The sequence below is a fragment of the Podarcis liolepis genome, assembly GCF_965112155.1.
Source record: "Podarcis liolepis genome assembly, chromosome: 10".
Taxonomy (NCBI): domain Eukaryota; kingdom Metazoa; phylum Chordata; class Lepidosauria; order Squamata; family Lacertidae; genus Podarcis; species Podarcis liolepis.
The window spans coordinates 42,529,328-42,547,866 of NC_139562.1; the positions used below are offsets into that span (position 1 = coordinate 42,529,328).

At 38.3% G+C, this 18,539-nt stretch overlaps 1 protein-coding gene across 17 annotated transcripts in view; it reads left to right on the plus strand.

Annotated features, from left to right (window-relative positions):
* Positions 1 to 18,539, plus strand: part of OSBPL8 (oxysterol binding protein like 8) — a 69,416-nt gene that overhangs the window by 5,086 nt on the left and 45,791 nt on the right. For 11 of the 17 annotated variants that reach the window (XM_083463150.1, XM_083463151.1, XM_083463124.1 and 8 more), the window contains exons 2-4: positions 8,802 to 8,889; positions 13,307 to 13,343; positions 18,396 to 18,533. In XM_083463150.1, coding sequence (XP_083319276.1) covers positions 8,848 to 8,889; positions 13,307 to 13,343; positions 18,396 to 18,533 — 217 coding nt within the window. In that variant the 5' untranslated portion in view covers positions 8,802 to 8,847. Of the gene's footprint in view, positions 1 to 6,603; positions 6,655 to 8,801; positions 8,890 to 10,432; positions 10,516 to 11,411; positions 11,469 to 13,306; positions 13,344 to 18,395; positions 18,534 to 18,539 lie in introns of those variants that run through there. The other 6 variants (XM_083463147.1, XM_083463145.1, XM_083463143.1 and 3 more) reach the window with 4 other exon arrangements.

Consider the following 18,539-nt stretch of genomic DNA (forward strand, 5'->3'; position numbering starts at 1 on the left):
TGTATGAGTGCCTTTGGAACCATGCATTCCTTGTCTTAATATTATTTTGTATTCCTCTGCTTTCCTCCCATCCTTTAAAGTGTTGATTTAGTTTCAAATTTCTCAGTGTATGCTTACAATTCTCAAATGGTTTTTCCTTTGGGGATTCTATCTGTACAAGTGCTTTGAGGACTGTCTGTAAACTTACTTTACTCTATTTATCAGGCCTTCAAGATCTTATTCTGCTTTTGCCGCCTTTGGAAATAATTTGGAAAATGATTGCCTTGGCTGACTTGCATAGATTACTTAGAAAAATTTACACTTGCTATGATATCTTATCAAAGATTCTGCAGCACTGTTGCTCAAACTGCAGATTCATATAGCAGTAAGCAGGCTTGTTGCCAGTTTAAGAACATTAGTTTTAAGTGTGGAAAGCGGAAAAAAGGCGTGTGACGGTTTGCAAACTGAGCTGCATGTGCTGCAATATACACAGATAATTTTATGTTATGCTAATAGACTCATCCTATTTATTTATTATGTTAACTAACATGGAATATTATTGCAGTGGCTTACAAAAATAGTGAAATGCTTATACAAATAAACAAATAAAATACAGTAACTCTAAACTAAATCACTTACAAGTAAAAATGAACTAGCTGTCTATAAAACTCATTAAAATGTAGCAACTGACAGCCTTCTTGATTTTTTATTTTGCTTTATCAATTGTGTGAGAGGTAAGAGAAGTAAGGCAAGTGGATCTCATGATTGAGGAAGCTACCACAAAGAAGGCCCAAGACCATATGGTGTTGTGAGTCACCTGGAGAATTCCTGGAGAGGGTGGTATCATTCAAAGGAGGAATGGGAGGAGCCCAGGGACCTGGAGGAATCCAATCTGGACAAGGGCTCTAGTAGGTTGGGGACTGATGATTCAGGAACCCAAGAAGTGGATGGTCCACGGGAAGTTGGGGGATGAAGAGGTTCAGATCCACAGGAGGGCTCAAGTGAATTGCCTGTGGGCCTTCTGAAGGCTTCAGTACTTGCAAGTGAGCTGGCTTGAGACCCTTTTCCTGTGAGGGAGTGGCTGCTTTGAGAGAGGCACCTGGGTAGAAAATGGATAGTGAGCCAGCTTGATGCCTTCATCTTCAAGGGCACTAGCACCAGCTCATGCCAATGCTGCATGCCCAGTCTGCTCAGAGGCGTTCCCATTTTCTTGGACAGTCTTCAGACTTGGGCTGCTTGCTGCACAAATAATCATGCCGATGCATTCAAAAGCAGAGTCTAGGATGTGTGTCACTTGTTGGATAAACGTCTTAGCAATACCTAGTCATGCACCTTAGAGGTCTTCTGTGCTTTATGACATTGTAACCTGTAGGCTCAAGTTTGTGCGCTGTACTGAATTGCTAAATAAAACCTTTAAACAACCTGCTTGTGGTGACAGTGTGAGTTCCAAGTCCAATTATGGGAATCAGGATATATAGCTGTACTCCAGAAAAAGTGCTCCAAAGCAAGTAGCTTTTAGACAATCTTAAAAGTATGTCTTGGAGGTTCTCCTTCTAGTGAAGTCATTGTTATGTGGTTCTGTTCCTCTGTTTAAAATTGTATAAAGCTAGTTGTTGACTAAGGATTTGTAAAGTTGAAGGCAGTGGTGACTACCTTTTGCTTCCTCCTATCCTGTTTCTGCTGATGGTGTCTTGTTCTGCATATGTTAGCTGCTCTTGTTTCATTTCCATTCTCTCATTTTCATCTTGACTCTGCTTTTATTTTACTGTCTTTGCCCACTTGTTAGAGAAGTGAAAGAAAGTGGTTACTGGCCATTTAAAGGATCTTAGTGTGTATTATTGGAGGGAGGCAGAGTAGAATAAATCTATAATTTGTAGCATTTGTAGTAATAGTGATCTCCTAATCCTACACATTAATTCTCCCTCCTTTTCCCCAGCTGCTCTTTATCTGAAGGTTTTTGCAGCAGAGGTGCTGTGTGGGGTATTCTCTCCCTGGATATGCTAATCTGATGTCAAATTTAATGACCTTTTGGTACTAAAGATCTTTTATTTATCTTGATCTTTAAAAATCTTTAATTCTTGCAATTCTGCTATCTGCTGATGGTTTTATTTATCTATTATTAAAATCCTCAACGGCTAAGAGAAAGGCTGTGTCAAGACCTCACTAACATAGTGCAATATTTTGTCAGTGGTATTCAGTTTCTGCTAAGAAAGACTTTCTGAGTTGCTCACTAGTTTGCCCACAGCTATGTATTTTCAGGAACAAGCAGGATCAAAGGTTATACAGATTATTTGAATTTGTCTAAAATGTTCACAGGTTGCTCAAGAAACTGCCTAGAGGTATGGTTGTTTCTTCTTTGCAGAAAGTCTCCAGTTCACTGCCAGAGACTTCCATGTTCTTTTTTTGTTGTTAGTGAAACTCTTCAGCAGCATCATCATAATAATAAATAATAATAAACCTTTATTGTCACTACACCACCTGTGTGCAGTGAAATTAAACAATACAATAAAAATGGAGACTCACTTAGGCAGTTCTTGTGCTGTGTTGTTGCCATTATATCTCTTGTAGCCTTCTCATCATGTCTACAGCTTGGACTTTACTCCATAGTAAGGTAAAGGTAAATGACCCCTGGACGGTTAAGTCCACCCAAAGGTGACTATGGGATGCGGCACTAATCTCCGCCATCAGGCCAAGGGAGCCAGTGTTTGTCCACAGACAGCTTTCCGGGTCATGTGGCCAGCTTGACTAAACTGCTTCTGGCGCAACGGAACACTGTGACGGAAGCTAGAGCACGCGGAAATGCCGTTTACTTAATTTTATTATATTATTATTTTTTAATTTCTATACCGCTTTATATTTTTAATAAAAACCTCAAAGCGGTTTACAGCATACTATATCAATAAATCAATAAAACAATAGTCGGGTGATGTTCCTCTGGCCTCATGAGGAGCCTCTTTTGTGGGGCTGGTAGGTGTGGGCCCCGCTCCCTAGGCCAGGTGGAAAGGGCCTTGCAGGGAGCGGCCTTCCCGCCGCAGTGGTACCTGTTTATCTACTTGCACTGGTGTGCTTTCGAACTGCTAGGTTGGCAGAAGCTGGGAAATAGCAACGGGAGTTCACCCCTTTGCATGGATTCGAACTTCTGACCTTTCGATCAGCAAGCCCAAGAGGCTCAGTGGTTTAAACCACAGTGCCACCCACGTCCCTTACTCCTTCATAGTATCTCTGTATGGTGAAGAGTAAAAAGCAGTGTGATTTGTCCTGAACTCTGAAATATGAGAGGAACTCATTTTTGTTTAACCGAAGCAAAATGGTTGCTTAATGGGGTAAAACCTATTTATCTGGTTCACAAACAGTATATACTGCTTGATTGTATTTTTTTTAAAAAAAAAAACAACAACCCTCAAAGCGTATGAGTATGAGCTATGGGAGTCAAAGCAGTGTGCTTTGCAGCTGAGCAATCCTGAGACATTAAGTTTGGCATTGTCTCTTTTCTGTTCAAACATTTATCTGCGAAATGATTTGGCCTGAAAATAGAAGCTGCATATTGCTACAGGCCTCCCGGTCTCTCAGCTTATTGTGGGAGCTGCCGCATGCCATGCTGGAGTTGTTATGAAGAGTCAGTTTACTGTTTGGCAAAGGAGATGTAAATGTCCTCCTGGAATTTCCCTTTGCCACTTGGTTGCTAAGTGATCATCTTTATGGGCATAGGAATTCTGCTCTCCACCTTCATGATAGGGTAGTGGAGCTCCTAGAAATGGGATATCGTGAATATGTGACATATATACAAAGTACTTCCTTTCACATAGCATATGGGATGCCTTCTTGGAATGACTGCTTAACATTATTGCCACAAAGTACCTCTGTGATTTGGTACTCTGATTCATTGCCCAATTAACACATGACAGCCTCTCATTCTTACCTTTCTGTTTGTCTTGATAAACTGGAAAGCTTGATTTTCAGTAATTCCAAAGAAGCCCAAGGCTGTAACAGGGCTACCTTAATTAGTAGCCTTTCCAGTAGTTTATCCAAAGGGGTGATATCGTTTATTGGTAATATTATCTTCCTTAAAGCTAGTTCCTGTTTTTATCAGTAATATTTTTTCATTAATTACAGTAATAAATTTAATTGCTCATTTATGAAGCATTGCTGACTTTGATCTGTGATAGTGTGAAAAATTTAACATCTAATATTTCAGCAGTTATTTGTATTGAAAATGCAGTGGAAGCTATGCTGCATACTATAGCCACAATGTAGGAGTTTTGTCAGAAATAATTACTTTTTGACTTTCCCACATTTACTCGCATTGTTACTGCTTCCATTATAACAGTTTGAATGGATTTGTGGGGTACGACTCCAAAGACACCATGTTTAATCATGTATTTAACTTGTTTGCAGCACTCAAATCAAGCTTGCGCATTGTAGTTTCTTGGGTCATTTTGAAGCCCATAAGGGACTGGCTTTAAATAAACTATAGTAGTGAGAAAAACAAGCAGCCATGTCTTCTTTACTCAAATTATTTGACCACTAGGGCAGCTTATTTCTGAATTATCTGTAACAGGTTGGCCCAACTTTTCATACCAAGTGGACTGCAAGAGTACTTTGATACAGAATTTGTGATTTTTAAGGAAAGGGGAGTAACATTATTGCCAGGTAACAGAGAAGGTTATATTATGGTAACTTTCCTTTGTGTGAGACTGTTGGATATCATTTTTAGATTTCTGTTTTTCGTATGTGTTGTTTAAAAGCTCAGTAAAAAACATTTTAAAAATGGAAGATTGTGAATAGAGAAGCAACTTTTGTTTGAAAACTACTCTGAGTAAATGAGCTTATATGTCTCATCTGAGCGAATGAGAAACATTGTAATTATGCAGACTTCCGTAGTACTAAATGGAGAAGATGACCATGCAAGTTTCATAAATGTGGTAAGCCATGGGATTCACAGTAAATACATATTGCTACATATTTCAACCTCTGGTTGACAAAAGGTGTTTTTACTATGGTGTTAGGAATTTGCCTAATGGTTAGGTATGGGCTGAATAGGGAAAGAATTCAAATATCTGTTCCTCTGCTTCTGAAGATACAATATGACAATTTGCATTTTCATGTTTTGGGACTGAATGATTATGCAGGTTAATTATAAACAGTATATAGAAATAACAGGGTTACACAAGAAGCAGAATATATAGCAAATATATAGGAATTTGCCTAATGGTTAGGTATGGGCTGAATAGGGAAATAATTCAAATATCTGTTCCTCTGCTTCTGAAGATACAATATGACAATTTGCATTTTCATGTTTTGGGACTGAATGATTATGCAGGTTAATTATAAACAGTATATAGAAATAGGTGGCAGTTGCATGTTGAAAGCGTTGGAGGTGTTACTTCATTTTCTTCTCACTTAAGCCTTAATTGCTGAATGAGGAAAATACTTGTAAATGCCCATCTGTTGGATGAGTGAGTGTAGTATCCCCCCCCCATTTATAAATTTGAATTTTACATTTCTAAGTGAAGTTAAGCATAAATATATTTGGCTAAGAGAACATGCATCATTGTTTAGAACTGTCTTTTTTTAAAAAGAATATACAGCCAACATTTTTGCCTGCAGAATCTTCTCTCTGTAATTGATTGGAGAAGAAATATGTGTTACATGACCCAGCAGTGACTATTTTGAAGTCCTTTGCTGGGGATGGTGGAGACTTTGTTTGACCCACATTTTAAGCAAACTGACTTAAATCACAGCCCCTGGACTAATACACTGATTGGAATATAAGTATCTGCAGGTTTTGCACTTCTTGAAATTTTGTGATACAGTTCTCAGCTTTATAAAGTGTAAACATATTTTATAAATGCATATTTTAGGATAAAATATGTTTAGAATGCATACATTGAGATTAAATACATTTTAAAACACATATTTTGGTATAGATTTTGTTGTTTAAATGTGCGGCTGGAATAAACCAATGAATCCCTACCCTTTGCTGTCCCCAAATGTGTAAGTCCTGTGTTCTAAGCAAATGACTAAACTTAAAACTTTGAAATAACATGAAATTTGGCCGTTCTATTTTAGTATGTATATATTAATTCAAATTTCATTTTGGTGGCCATGTAGATTTGGTATATTCCAGAAGGCAATATCAAATTCACCCCCCCCCCCTTCTTCTTTTACATAGATAACCTATGGGGGTAGATCCTGTGGTTGAACTGTGGTGGAGTTGCAGCAAAATGCATGGATGCATGAACTTGTAGCCTTACACATTGCTGGGTGGGGTGGGGGAATTGCTAACATTACCATGGCTTCCACTGCTGTTCGGAACAAAATAATCAGGGCTTTGCCTGTTCTGTGCAGTAAGTATGAGGCCTTACCCCTAAAAGTTAAATTCAGCTGAAGTTTTCTTTAGGCCCAGTGCAGACATTAGTATCTTCATCTGATAATGATAGTGTTCACATATTTTTCCTAACGCTTCCCTCTCCCTTTGTGTGTCCTCCATTGATGGAATCTTCCTGGTTTCTTTAATCCACAGTTTTCTAGGAAGTTTGAACCAAAAAAAAACCAAAAAAACAACTCATTTCAAACCAGGATCTGAATCTACTTTCAGGTCTTGATTTGGGGGAAGCCTTAAAACTACTGTTTCATGGTTCAGACAACACAAGAAACTGTGGCTTCACAAACCAGGTATCTTAATCAATGTTGAGTGTATGATGGGAGGTGGGAAGGAATAACTAGAAAGGTACAAGGCTTGTTCCTGAATTGATAAACAGTGGTTCATTGGAGTGGGATCTTTATACTGCAACTGGACCTCGATCTGCAATGCTATGTGCACTGGCACCTCGGAAGTAAATTACTTCAGAGTAAATATACATATGATTGGGTTGTTAGTTGCGTAGATTTTTATTGATTTGTTTTTGTCCTGGCATTGCTCAAATACATTGATGCAAACAAGCTTTTGATATCTGTCTCTATTTAGAAGTTTGTGTGTTATTAGAGAGAATGAAAGAAACATTTCCTGCTGGGATGTTTCTTTCACCATCTTGCTGCTTTGATCTTAAGGATTTAAAGAATCTTATTTCTGTTATGGCACTTCTGTTGTTGCTAACATCAATAACAAAATTATTTTGGCTTCTTTTATAGGGGAAGGGTGGATTTATAAACTTTTTCCAGCACTAGTCACTGTCAGTAGTTCTTGTACAACGGCGAAAAATTTCTGTGTGTTGTGCTTTCAGAGCTATTGGATAGTACTGTTTATATTCAATACAGAGAATTTAGTGGAAACCACAATTTCTGCAAGCAGTTCACATCATGGCTCAGATACTGTAGACCAGTTGTTGAGGATGGCATATACAGGATTGTGGGAATTTAATTGGCATTGATAATGATGATGAAATGGTACTTCGAAACTTCTTAAACAGAAGTGATTTATATGCAAATTGGTTACAGTAGATATGGGAATCCTTTTTCAGCCTGGGGGCCACATGCCTGTTTTAGACGCACCCAATGCAAAAAGTCGATGGGGTCATTCCCTCTCTTGTGCACACACATGCATTCATACAACCCCCCCCCCAGCACCCATTCACCCCTCCTCTCTTTCACTTACCACACCACATGGAGCTTTAGCTTTTTAAAAAAACCATAATTGCTGGAGGGCTGTGTTATTTTCATGGAGGTTGCATCAGATGAAGAAGGGTTGACCTTTCCTTCCTCAGTTGTAACCCCCAACTTCCCAGTGCACCAATTATGGTTAAAACAGCTTTCTATGTTTCCCCCCATTTTTGCTCCTATAACATCTTGAGGAGAGGTCCTTTCATGATTTCCCAAAAGCTAATAACATCAACTACAATAGTGGTTTTCAAACTTTTTTCTCTGGGCCACGCTTTCAGAAAAAAAAATTTGCTCGTGCAACACCAAGTTTTTTATGGATAAGAAATACATTGGAAAGCAAAAAGAAACAGCTCCTAACAGTGCTTGATTTATAACACTGGACACAATTACTTTGTAATATCCTGGGACACCTAGAAAGTATAAAGCATGAATCATTCCCAAAATATAATTATAAATGAGCCTCTTACATATGTACCTTAAGTATTTATACAAACTCAATGAGAGATGTGAGCTTGTAGCATCACTTGGTTAGGGTTGCCATATTTCAAAAAGTTAAAATCCAGACACAAAAATTGCTGAGGTTTTTTTGAGTTATTTTTTAGGAAATTCACCCCCCCCCAAAAAAGGGCTGCCACGTGCCCAGATTTTCCTGGACATTTTAATCGCTTTCTGAGAAATCTGCCCGGACGCACTTTTCGGAGGATGAATCCCAAATGTATGGCAGCCCTGCACTTGATGTTCTTGCTCTCATTTTGATACTATATGCTATATTAAATATTTCTTTGATTGTCCTTCAATTTTCCCGCCACACTTGCCATCCCCTCCTGCCACACCATTGTGGCTTGCCACACTCTTTGACAACCACTGAACTGCAAAGAATTCTGAAATCAATTCTAATTGGTTCATTGTATCATCAGCTTATTGTCATCAACTTACTGATTTAAATTGAGAGTCAAATAATCTTCACATAGCCTATTACTGAATAGCGATCTGTATCCAGTTAGCTATTGTGTAAATACTTTGGAGAACAAAATTTGCTCACCTATCTACCTTTTCTTTATTTTCTAACAAAGTCAGCAGTATATCATCTACAAATACTGCTTTCTTATTTATTTTTAGAAATAAATTGTATTGGTGGTGAACAATATGTCAAAGGTAATTCGTTCAGTTGCAATATGTTACCTATATTCACAGTTAATTTTAGGTGTTTTTTTTCTTGATAGATACAGAATGGAAGGACTTTAAGTGAAAGACAAGTTCTGCTTCATTATGGAGACAACTAGCTTTGAAGGGGAGCCGGATAGAACTTCGGTAAGTAATTTTGTACATTGTGACTGGCAATGGTTAAATCTTAAACAAAGGGCATTTCCTCAGACAGCCATCTAGCTTCACAACCAACTAATACTGCAATCCTAAACATGTCTACTCAGAAGTAATTCCATTGAGTTCAGGAGGACTTAATCACAGGTAAGTGGTAATAGGAGTGCCCCTTCGCTTTTACAATAAACATCAACAATTTTCCCCACTGGGAAGGTGTGTAAAAGAGAGTTACTTGAGGTTTGAGCACATATCGTCAGAAGAATTCCCTATCCTCAAAAAAGAAAAAAAAGGGAGATGCTTTGATGGTTTTGTTCTTTTGGTAGCACCTAATTTAAACCACAAGAGCAGTTGAATTTTAGTAGAAAGTGTAGAGTAGAGCCTTGCAGTGTTTCATAACTTGCGTGTCTACAATGTAAAAACTTCCCAACAAATTGAATATCAAATATACTTTTTATAAACTCTTGCAGTTTGCTTGCTTTTTCCCTTTTCACACTTCTGATTTCATTTAAACCAGCCGCTACCAACCTGGTGCCCTCCAGATCTCTTGGGCTAAAACTCTCATCAGCATGGCTGGGCTGGCAGGAGCTGTAGTCCCAAACTTCTGGAGGGCCCCAGGTTGGTGACAGCTGGTTTAAACTGGTCCAGTAGAAAACTCATGTTGAACCTGGTAGGAAATAAGAAATAACAGGGTTACACAAGAAGCAGAATATATAGCAACTGCAACAGGAAATGGTAGTGGTAGATAAAGAATTGTGAAAGCAACCGCCTTCCATCATGTGGTAGTTTGCAAAGATTTGGAATATTGTTAGAACAGAAAAAGCATAGAAGAAGCATAGAAGATTTCAGTGTTAAACAAAATGCCATTCTGAAAATGGGGCTGCTTTTCCTGAACTATGTGGAAGGTAAGAGTGTGAGATAACACAACCAAATTGGAATATACTTCTTAATTTCAAGCTTCAATTTAATGATATTGTGGCCAGGACAAAAAAAATCAAAGTTAAATAGATGCCATTGACTAGTGAAATTATTCATTTTTCCTGTCTCTAATGGATGTGCCTGTATTCTAGGCTCACCAGAATCAGCTTGAGATTTAGAAAAAAGTTTAAATGAACAAGTGAAAGAAATAACTAAATCTCTAATTAGGTAAGCAACATGATAGAAAATGTTGAATCTCAGTTTTTGAAAAAGTCCTTTTCTTCTATATAAATTGTTATATTCAACAAGTAAACTGCTACATTGTAAGAGTTTGAAAAACTAAATTCTAGCTTATTTCCTACATAATATGAACTGTGATTTTTATATGTCAAATTGTATAGCTCTTTTAATTAGTTTGAGGCAGTACAGTATATATAGGGATTTTTTCCACGAGTACAATATAGCAGTAGCAGATCTCAGTAGACTTGTGTGTTAGCCTGTTGCTTAGGAGCTCCTTGAAAGTAATTAGCTATGCAGTGCTGAAATATTTACATACTGGCCATTACAATAATCTTGGACGATCAGCTTTTATCTGCTTCACTCAGCTTTCCCATTTCAGTGCTTCTCTTGTTGGCATTTGCTCAGTTGTACAGGCTTGTGGAGGTCTTAGTGGCTAGACTATCCTCTGCTCTATTTTATCATGTAAGTACTGATAATATAGTTGCTCCATTGTAAGACTCATCTGAGTCATTTATACTTAAGATGCTATTTCTGTCTTTCTCCTCTTTCCTTCAAAGCGTTGCATGAGAGATGACATGTAGTTTTCACAATGAGCTTGGAAGACATTCATTTAGCAAGTGATTATTCTAGTTGATTTGGAACACTTGATCTATTGTTTCATGACAGTTTGACTTACCATTATTATTATTATTTAAATCTATAACTGTAAAATAAAAGTCCGTTAAAATGTGTAGCATTGCTCTCAGATGTGTTATGCTAACTTCAAACAGTCCCAAAGTGCCTCCATAACATTATCAACGCAAACATATTCCATAATCTTGAACATTGTTTAATTATGTTACCGCCAATGCAAGGCAAAAGTTCTCTTGTAGCGAGTTGTTTTTCAAACTTTTCAGTTACTGAACTTGCTTATAACCTTTTATCTGCAATACGGGACACGGTCCTGATTGTTATTTTTATTTTTGACTGTGTGCAGATCTTCCTACTTTTCTTAGCAAAAGTGGTGCTAGTTTAACCCACTTCAGAGTGGGTCATGATCCACTCCCCATGTTTTTCAAACTAAGAACCACATAGCTCAGGAGTAACCAGTGTGGTTTCCTTTAGATGTTGAACCACAACTCCCCACTCCCCCAAGCCCTCACCAACAACTGGAAGGCTACCCCTGATCTAGCTCACTATTGTCTGCACTGACTGACAATAGCTTTCTAGGATTCCAGACAGAGATGTTTCTCATCCCTCTCTGGAGGTTTTAGGGATTGATCCTGAGACCAAAGCACACAGTCTGCCACTGAGCTATCCTAGCCCCCCACCCCACCCCACCAACTTGATTTAATATGGTACATTTTCTTTTCCTTTAGTAGAGATAACAGACAGGAATCTTTAAACAGAGAAGGAAGTATTTTAATAGATTCGAGGTAAGGTTTTTAGTTAACACCATAGTTTAAGCATAATGAATTTCAGATGCATACTGAATATTATTATTATTATTATAGTAATTAACATTCATGTCATAGTGATGTTCATTGGTTGCTTCAAAGAACATGTAAATATTCAGTCATGCAACTATTTAGACAGTTGCTTATTAAGGTAGGTACGAATCAAGTTTAGACTACATAGCAGATCTTTCACTTTTAACAAAAGAACGCCTCCAAAAGGATACTATTTTAAAAATCATACATTTCTGATTTTATCATGATTTTTTTTCTTTCTCCACTAAAGTGCTGAATGACAAAGAACTGTTAGACACATGTGTTTCTGGCTTTCCCATATCTGTAAGGGCCATAAGAGACATGGGTGATGGTCTGTGTTTCTTTTTATATTAAAAGTAACCATGGAAGAAAGACTACACTACCCTCCCTTCAGAATGTATTGTTCAAAATCTCCCACAGCTAATTTTCTTCCTTAAGGAAGAACTCCCCCTACCCCTGTACTCATCTCTACTCCCCCTCCCAGTGGAAAAGCAGCTGGGGGAGACATGTTTGATCAAGGGGAGGAGAGGCGAAAATGAAGGCCAAGCAGCTCTTCCTCTGCTTAGACTGACAGCCTTTTACAGCAACTCTTGCTAACAGTTTTGATGTACTATTAGTAGTGGTTTGTGCCTGTCAGGTTTTAAATAATTTAAATGCATGGTGCAATTTTAAAACAATGCTTAATAATAACAAAGAATATTGTATAATTGTATCAGTATGTAATTTTATATCATTTAAGTGTGAACCCAAAGATTGTAGAATATCCCGTCTATGAGAGGAGTTCTATTCAGAGCTCTAGCTGAATGGAAATGGGAATCTTCTCATGATGTTCAGTTGCATTCTTCATCATGCTAAGACAACATGCCGGTTTAGAGGTATACCCAGGAGAGGTTGTGTAGCAACAAATGGAAATGGGAGTTGCACAGAAAGGACATTTGGTGGTGGTGGTGGTGGTGGTGGTACTGCTGCTTGGAGCAGTTGCCTCACTTTGCCTAATGTTGACTTGTCTCACTGTAGTTGAAGGAAGGGAGTATTTTTTAACCTTCATATTATTCATCAAACGTTTTTCTCACCCACTTCCCCAAGGCTGCCTATGGACTACTCCCCCACTTCACCCCCCATTTTTTGGGTTACCCTGTTTTGCTTCCAAACTGATATTCGTTCAGCTACCACAGTTTGCTATTGGAAGAAACTATTATGCTTAGTTGAAATCCATATTTTTAATAATATACTTGACAATATTGTATGCATCTCCCTCATTAGAACAAGATTCCATTCTAACTCACTATATTTGATGTAGTATTATACAGTGTAATTTAGTTAGCTGTTGTCAACTGAAGGTAAAGACTTGATTTTAAGTTCTGCAGCTACTTTCTACTATTAATAGATTGAATGAAAGTTAAACTTCCTTTATTGTAAAAGGCATCCCTTTTACAGTGGAAGTTGGTGTGTTATGTGATTGGATAAATGAAAAATAATTTTGAAAAGTATTTGTACTTCTGGAGAAATTAGTCATTCATTAACTGTAGCAAAGCTAATAATGGCCTGTTGCTAAGCGCACTTGTTTTGTTTTCTCTTGTTTTTTTTGGTGCTGTGTTGTTCTTAAGAAAATTAATCAGGAATGATGTGCATTTTTTATTTTTAGTTTCAAACTAACATGCTGTTTCCCTTTCTCTCTCTTGCCTTTAATTGTGGCTGCCTCCTCTGCTATATTCTCCCTCTCCATTTTTGGCCTTGCTGCTTTTGTCTGCTGTTCTGCGTACTCAATTGCGCGTCACCTCAAGCATCATGATGAGATCAAAGACTGCCAGGGATCCTCAGGTAAGTAAATGATTTCTGCTACAACATGTGAAGAGCTATATTATCATATTCCCAGATCGTGACATGATTAGGTTCTTCCACGAGACACTGTCAAGTGCCGAGCTTTTAATGAATGATCAGACACAAAGTAGCAGAGGGAGGTGGAATAGCTGAACTACAGAAACTGTTCATTTGTGTGCAAGCACATGTGTGTGTACATGCGCACAAGCTTAAGTCTGCTGTGCCTTAAGAAAATAAACAAGAATGTGAAAATAGATGGGGCCTTAGGTTTTGTTTAAAGTTGGAAAACTAAATTTAAATCATTCTCAAAATGGAACACATATATATGGCTCTGTTGATTAGAGTATAATTTAGTCTGTACTATAGTGACTAGTAACCTTGTTCTGTTGGCGATAATCTCCCTGTTTTAATAGCAAAGTGGAAGCTAGTAGCCATCCATGTGATAGTAAACAGGTAAAAGATCTTGCAAATAGATAAAGCACAGAATTGTGTTGTTACATATTGACTTGCTGTCTTAAATATCTTTAGCTATATTTGATTAGCTATTTTTTATTTAATTATTTAAATTTACTAAGGTTCTCTTGTGGGGTTATATCTCAGTATTCTGATTTTATTACAGCAGTGCTGTTGCTTGATGAAGGAAATCTTGTTCAATTAATCATCTGAGTTTTGCTTTAAATCTGCATAAGTTTGCATGTGAATAATGCAATAGTTCTGAAGAAAATTTCATTGGCCTAGTTCACATGACCCAGTAAGCCGAACTATGGCTGTGGGTCACAGATGCTTTGCTTCTTCCAGCCTTTTTTATTCACATGTTTAGCATGCCACCGAAACCCAAGTGTGTGGTGAAGTTCTCTCCTAACTAGCCATGAGCTGTAGCCAGGGTTTATTCTTGTCTACAACTCAAAATTAACAAGATGAGAGCTTAACTGTGAGCCCAGGTTTGAACACCACACTTTGCCAAACCGTGGATTAGCTCAGTGCAGTGTGGGAATAAAGAAGGACGAGAGAGAGAAGCAAAGAGGGATGAGCTCCTCTCCAGGAGCCTATGCAGTCCTGGTAAGCTCTAATTGGCTTACTGTGTAATGCAAAGAATCATGGCATTTTGGGGGGGCTAAACAGTGTGTTACTTGATTTAAGCTTTTTTAAAAGTGTCCATAATGCTGCTGCTCCTATTTTGAAGAGAAAGCAGCTGAGAGGCCTTGATTCAGTAGCGTGTTCCTAATCCAGCCAGGGGTTCTTGCTAGAACCCAATATTGGAGAGATAAATGAAAAATATATAGGCAGCTATCAAATGTTTCTCTTGGGGCTATAAATAAGCAATATTTAGCACTACTCCTGTTGGAATACAATTAAAAGGAACTGCCTGCTAAAGTCTTCTCAGATAGCTGACACCATTCTGTTGAAGAGCTCTTCTCTTAACTAATTGTAACACACTACTATAGTGAGCAAGGTTGGCAAGCTCCTTTTTGTACTGGAAAAGTCTTGAGACATCATATGTAGAGAGTGAGATCCAAAGTTCCACACAACTAGTTCCATTGTGTGAATTTCTGTATTGAATTTGTACTTCTTAAACAGTTCAGGCACTCTGTAGTCATTTTAAAAAAGCAAAGTGTATAGTTGCGGCAATCAGTATATCTGCTCTTAACTGAATTTCTGCTGTGTGAACGTTGCGTTTACTCAACATTCAAACACCAGTATTTTGTCACTTGTTCTCGCCCAATCCCAGCTTCTCAGTTGAGATTGCCAGGGAAGTGCTTGAATGGAATGCAGTCATAAGTGCATTGTGGGGCTCTTGTTGGATAGTGTCTAGTCACAACCAGGTGGGAGGGTGGGGATGAGATACAAATTTTAGCCTTGCACAGGGTGCCATATTTTCAAAGTTTGCCCTGCTCGGATGTTGCTTCAGCAGCAGTTAGTCTTAGACTGAGCCCTATATAGGAGCAGCAGTTTTGTCTCACCTGGAAGTTCCACCTTCACTGAAAGGTGCCTCTTCAGTAAATCATGTTACTGGAATTGAAGGGTGAGAGTTTGGACTCCTATTTTTCTGGTTTATGTTAGTGACTGGGATCTCTTCTCAGTATCCACATTCAGTGTGTGTGACTGCAAGTTGAGAAGAGGATTTCCCTTCCTTGCCTAGCAGATTGTACCCCAAGGAATGGGGAACCTGTTAAACACCAACTCCCATCAACCCCAGCGAGCATAGCCAGTGGTCAGGTGTGATGGCAGTTGTATAGTCTAGCAACATCTGAAGGCCACAGATTTCCCACCAGTGCGGTAGCTCAGCTCACTTGTTCTTTGAACACAAGTGGGTTTCAAGCAACTAAAAGCTTTTATGGTTGCTTAATAACATATCCGAATTAACTCCTATCCAAGACTTTACCTCATAACTAGATACTTAATCCTTCTAGTGGGCTAAGCCTTCTCCTTTTAAGTATGAGACTAAACTAGGTGTATTTCTTATTATAATTACTGCCCACATTACGCTTATATTAAAGAATCATGGGAGTCATTCTGTAATTAAGGTGTGAGACAATCTATTAAAACCACAAATTCTGTTCCTTTATAAAAATCAATATGACTCATACTACCCGTATGAAATTTGAAATGGAGGATTCAGGGAGGGGGGTGGGCTGCAAGCCTTTCAAAGTTCAGAATGAAAAATCAGGAATATATTTTAATTAATTTCCCTTCCCTAAAGTCTTGTGTGCTGAGTGTTATAATGTTTTTCATTTGCCACGTTCAATCAATGAAGAAAAGTGTAGTTTGTGTCATATTTACAGAGTGGCAACTGCCACTAGGGGATGCAGTGGGTTTATATTGCTGTGTTTATAACTGGGACAGGGTTTGGTAGTTTAGTAAGAAGAGAACAGCTATGCAGGACCAGCTCAAGTCAACCTAGGCAAGATAAATCTCTACTGGCCCCCTGCTTTCCCAAAGGAAAGAGGTTGAACTGAGTGGGAAGCAAAGGATAGGTGGTTGCCGTGTGTAAAAAGAGGCTGAGGAAAAGAGATTTTGCTCAATCTCCTGGAAGAATAGGAGGTTCTGGCAAAGGGAGATCTGATGATTCTTTTTAAAATTCTGCAGATAAATCACTGGCTTAACCTGTCATGTCAGGATCTTCTCTACGGTAGAGTAGTCTTGGTAATTACGCCCTAATTATCATTGAGGGGGTAAAATCTCTGAGATGTTCTGTTTCTAAGTGCATGTGGTGAATTGCAGAATCAAATGTTCCTCCATCTGAAAAATATTTAAAACCCCATGCAACCTTCTCCCTGATACCTGCTTTTCTATGTGGATGGGATTTATTTGTATCCTAAAATATTCAACACGCGAGTTTCCACTTGGAAGTGGTACATCTCAGATATTCTACTAACGCTTTGAGAACTAGGATGCTTTTATGCCTATGTGTGTTGGACAGCTGTATGTTGCAGTAATTTAATTAGATATTTTGTACATACATTAGATATTTTGGTGGGCTTGTGGAGGATCCAGCCTGTATGGTTGTATACCTATATGGTTGAAGCCTTTGGGATTTTATATCCCAGCAAGTATTTTATATAAAATGGAGCTGACCTTCTAGGTAGTTCAGCCAGTTTGGGCAATCATTTGCCAATAAGCTCCAGCATAAACATTACAAAAAGAAAAGGAAGATGTTCCACAGAGTCTACCTCTTGGTTATTATGAGTAAAAGCCACACTGTGTTTAAATACATGCATATTCCTAAAATACTCCTAAAATAAGCAGCTAACTGAAAAGGAGCATAATAAAAAAGTCTAAGGAACAAGATGAGCAGGTTGCGGATGGGTAAGCCAAAAGGTCTGGAAAAGAAATATCCCATAGAATTTGCTTTACCCAAACTTTTGCTTTGCATTTTGCCCTATACTTAAGAGTATGGTACATTATATGGCTTTATTTTGGTCTTATCTCTGGTCTGTTAACCACAATAAATTTATGGTGAATATTTTAATATTGAGAGTGTGATATTTTCCAAGAGCAGAACAGAATCACTACTGATGGAAAAACAGAAGAAATTTGCACTTTCACAGTGAAGTCTCTAGAGGGCAATGTAGCAGTATTGAAAGATTTAAAAAGTGGGGGCTTTGAAGCAACATGGCATGACATTTTAGAATGTGCAATTCTTATTAACAAAAAGACAGCAGTATCTCAAAAATAAACAGGTATGTTTTCTTAGATTGGAAGTTGATCCTCTATAAAAGCTATACTCTTTTGGGATTGAATCTATGAATGGGTGTTATGATGTTTTGGGTATTACTTAAGCTGTTAATTAAAACGTGTACAACTCTAAGACATAACTTTTTCAATTTTTGAACATGGAAGGATCTGTCCAGTTTGTTGGTACCACTATTTGGTTAGCTTTAGAAATTTAATATTGGGAATGTTTGGTCTAAAGGTTATAGGAAGATGTGATTAATAGTATAGGAAGAACTGAAAATGCTGCACACAAAAAATTCTGAAATTGATATGGGAAGAAGTTTTATAGACCTCTGGATTGGGAAGCAGCTGTGTTCATAGGCTTGTGCCTGAAATGATATTTTAAAGTTATCAGAGTGGCATGGGATGACCACATGGGGCAGCAAATCCCATTTTACTCTTAATAACACTGGAAGACATTCATATGTCTTTACTCATGAAATGTTGTAGGGAGTGAGGAATAGCATGTCCATTTTGAAGACTAATGTGTCCACCCTGATCTTCCCCCTCTTATATCCAGTGCATCCCTTCCCTCAAATCCCACCATTTGTGTGAAGCCATTGGTGTAAGCCTCTCATTCCCATGCCATGCTGTAACTTGGCCTAAGCTCAACAACTCCGGGGCATCCTCCCCCCCCCCAAAAGCTCAACTCTGGTAGACCACTGCCAGCTTTTTTAAATTGGAAGTAGATCGCAGTGTCTTGGGAATTGGACTGGCCTCCTATATACCCTGCCTTCGGTTTGTTCCCCTCCTTTGCTTCTCCTCGTGCATGGACCTGTACTCTGTAAAACACCGTGTGCAGTGAATAATTAATTAATAATCCTCTTTGTTTTTCAGGTGTGGTAACAAACAATGATGAAGCTCATGTTCTGAGTCCAGGAAAGATGAGCCAGCGTCAAGGAAAAGAAGGCTATCTTACTCCAACCAAAGATCTACAGCAGCCATCATTTAGTCCAGGAACAGTCCATGGCCATGGTAAGA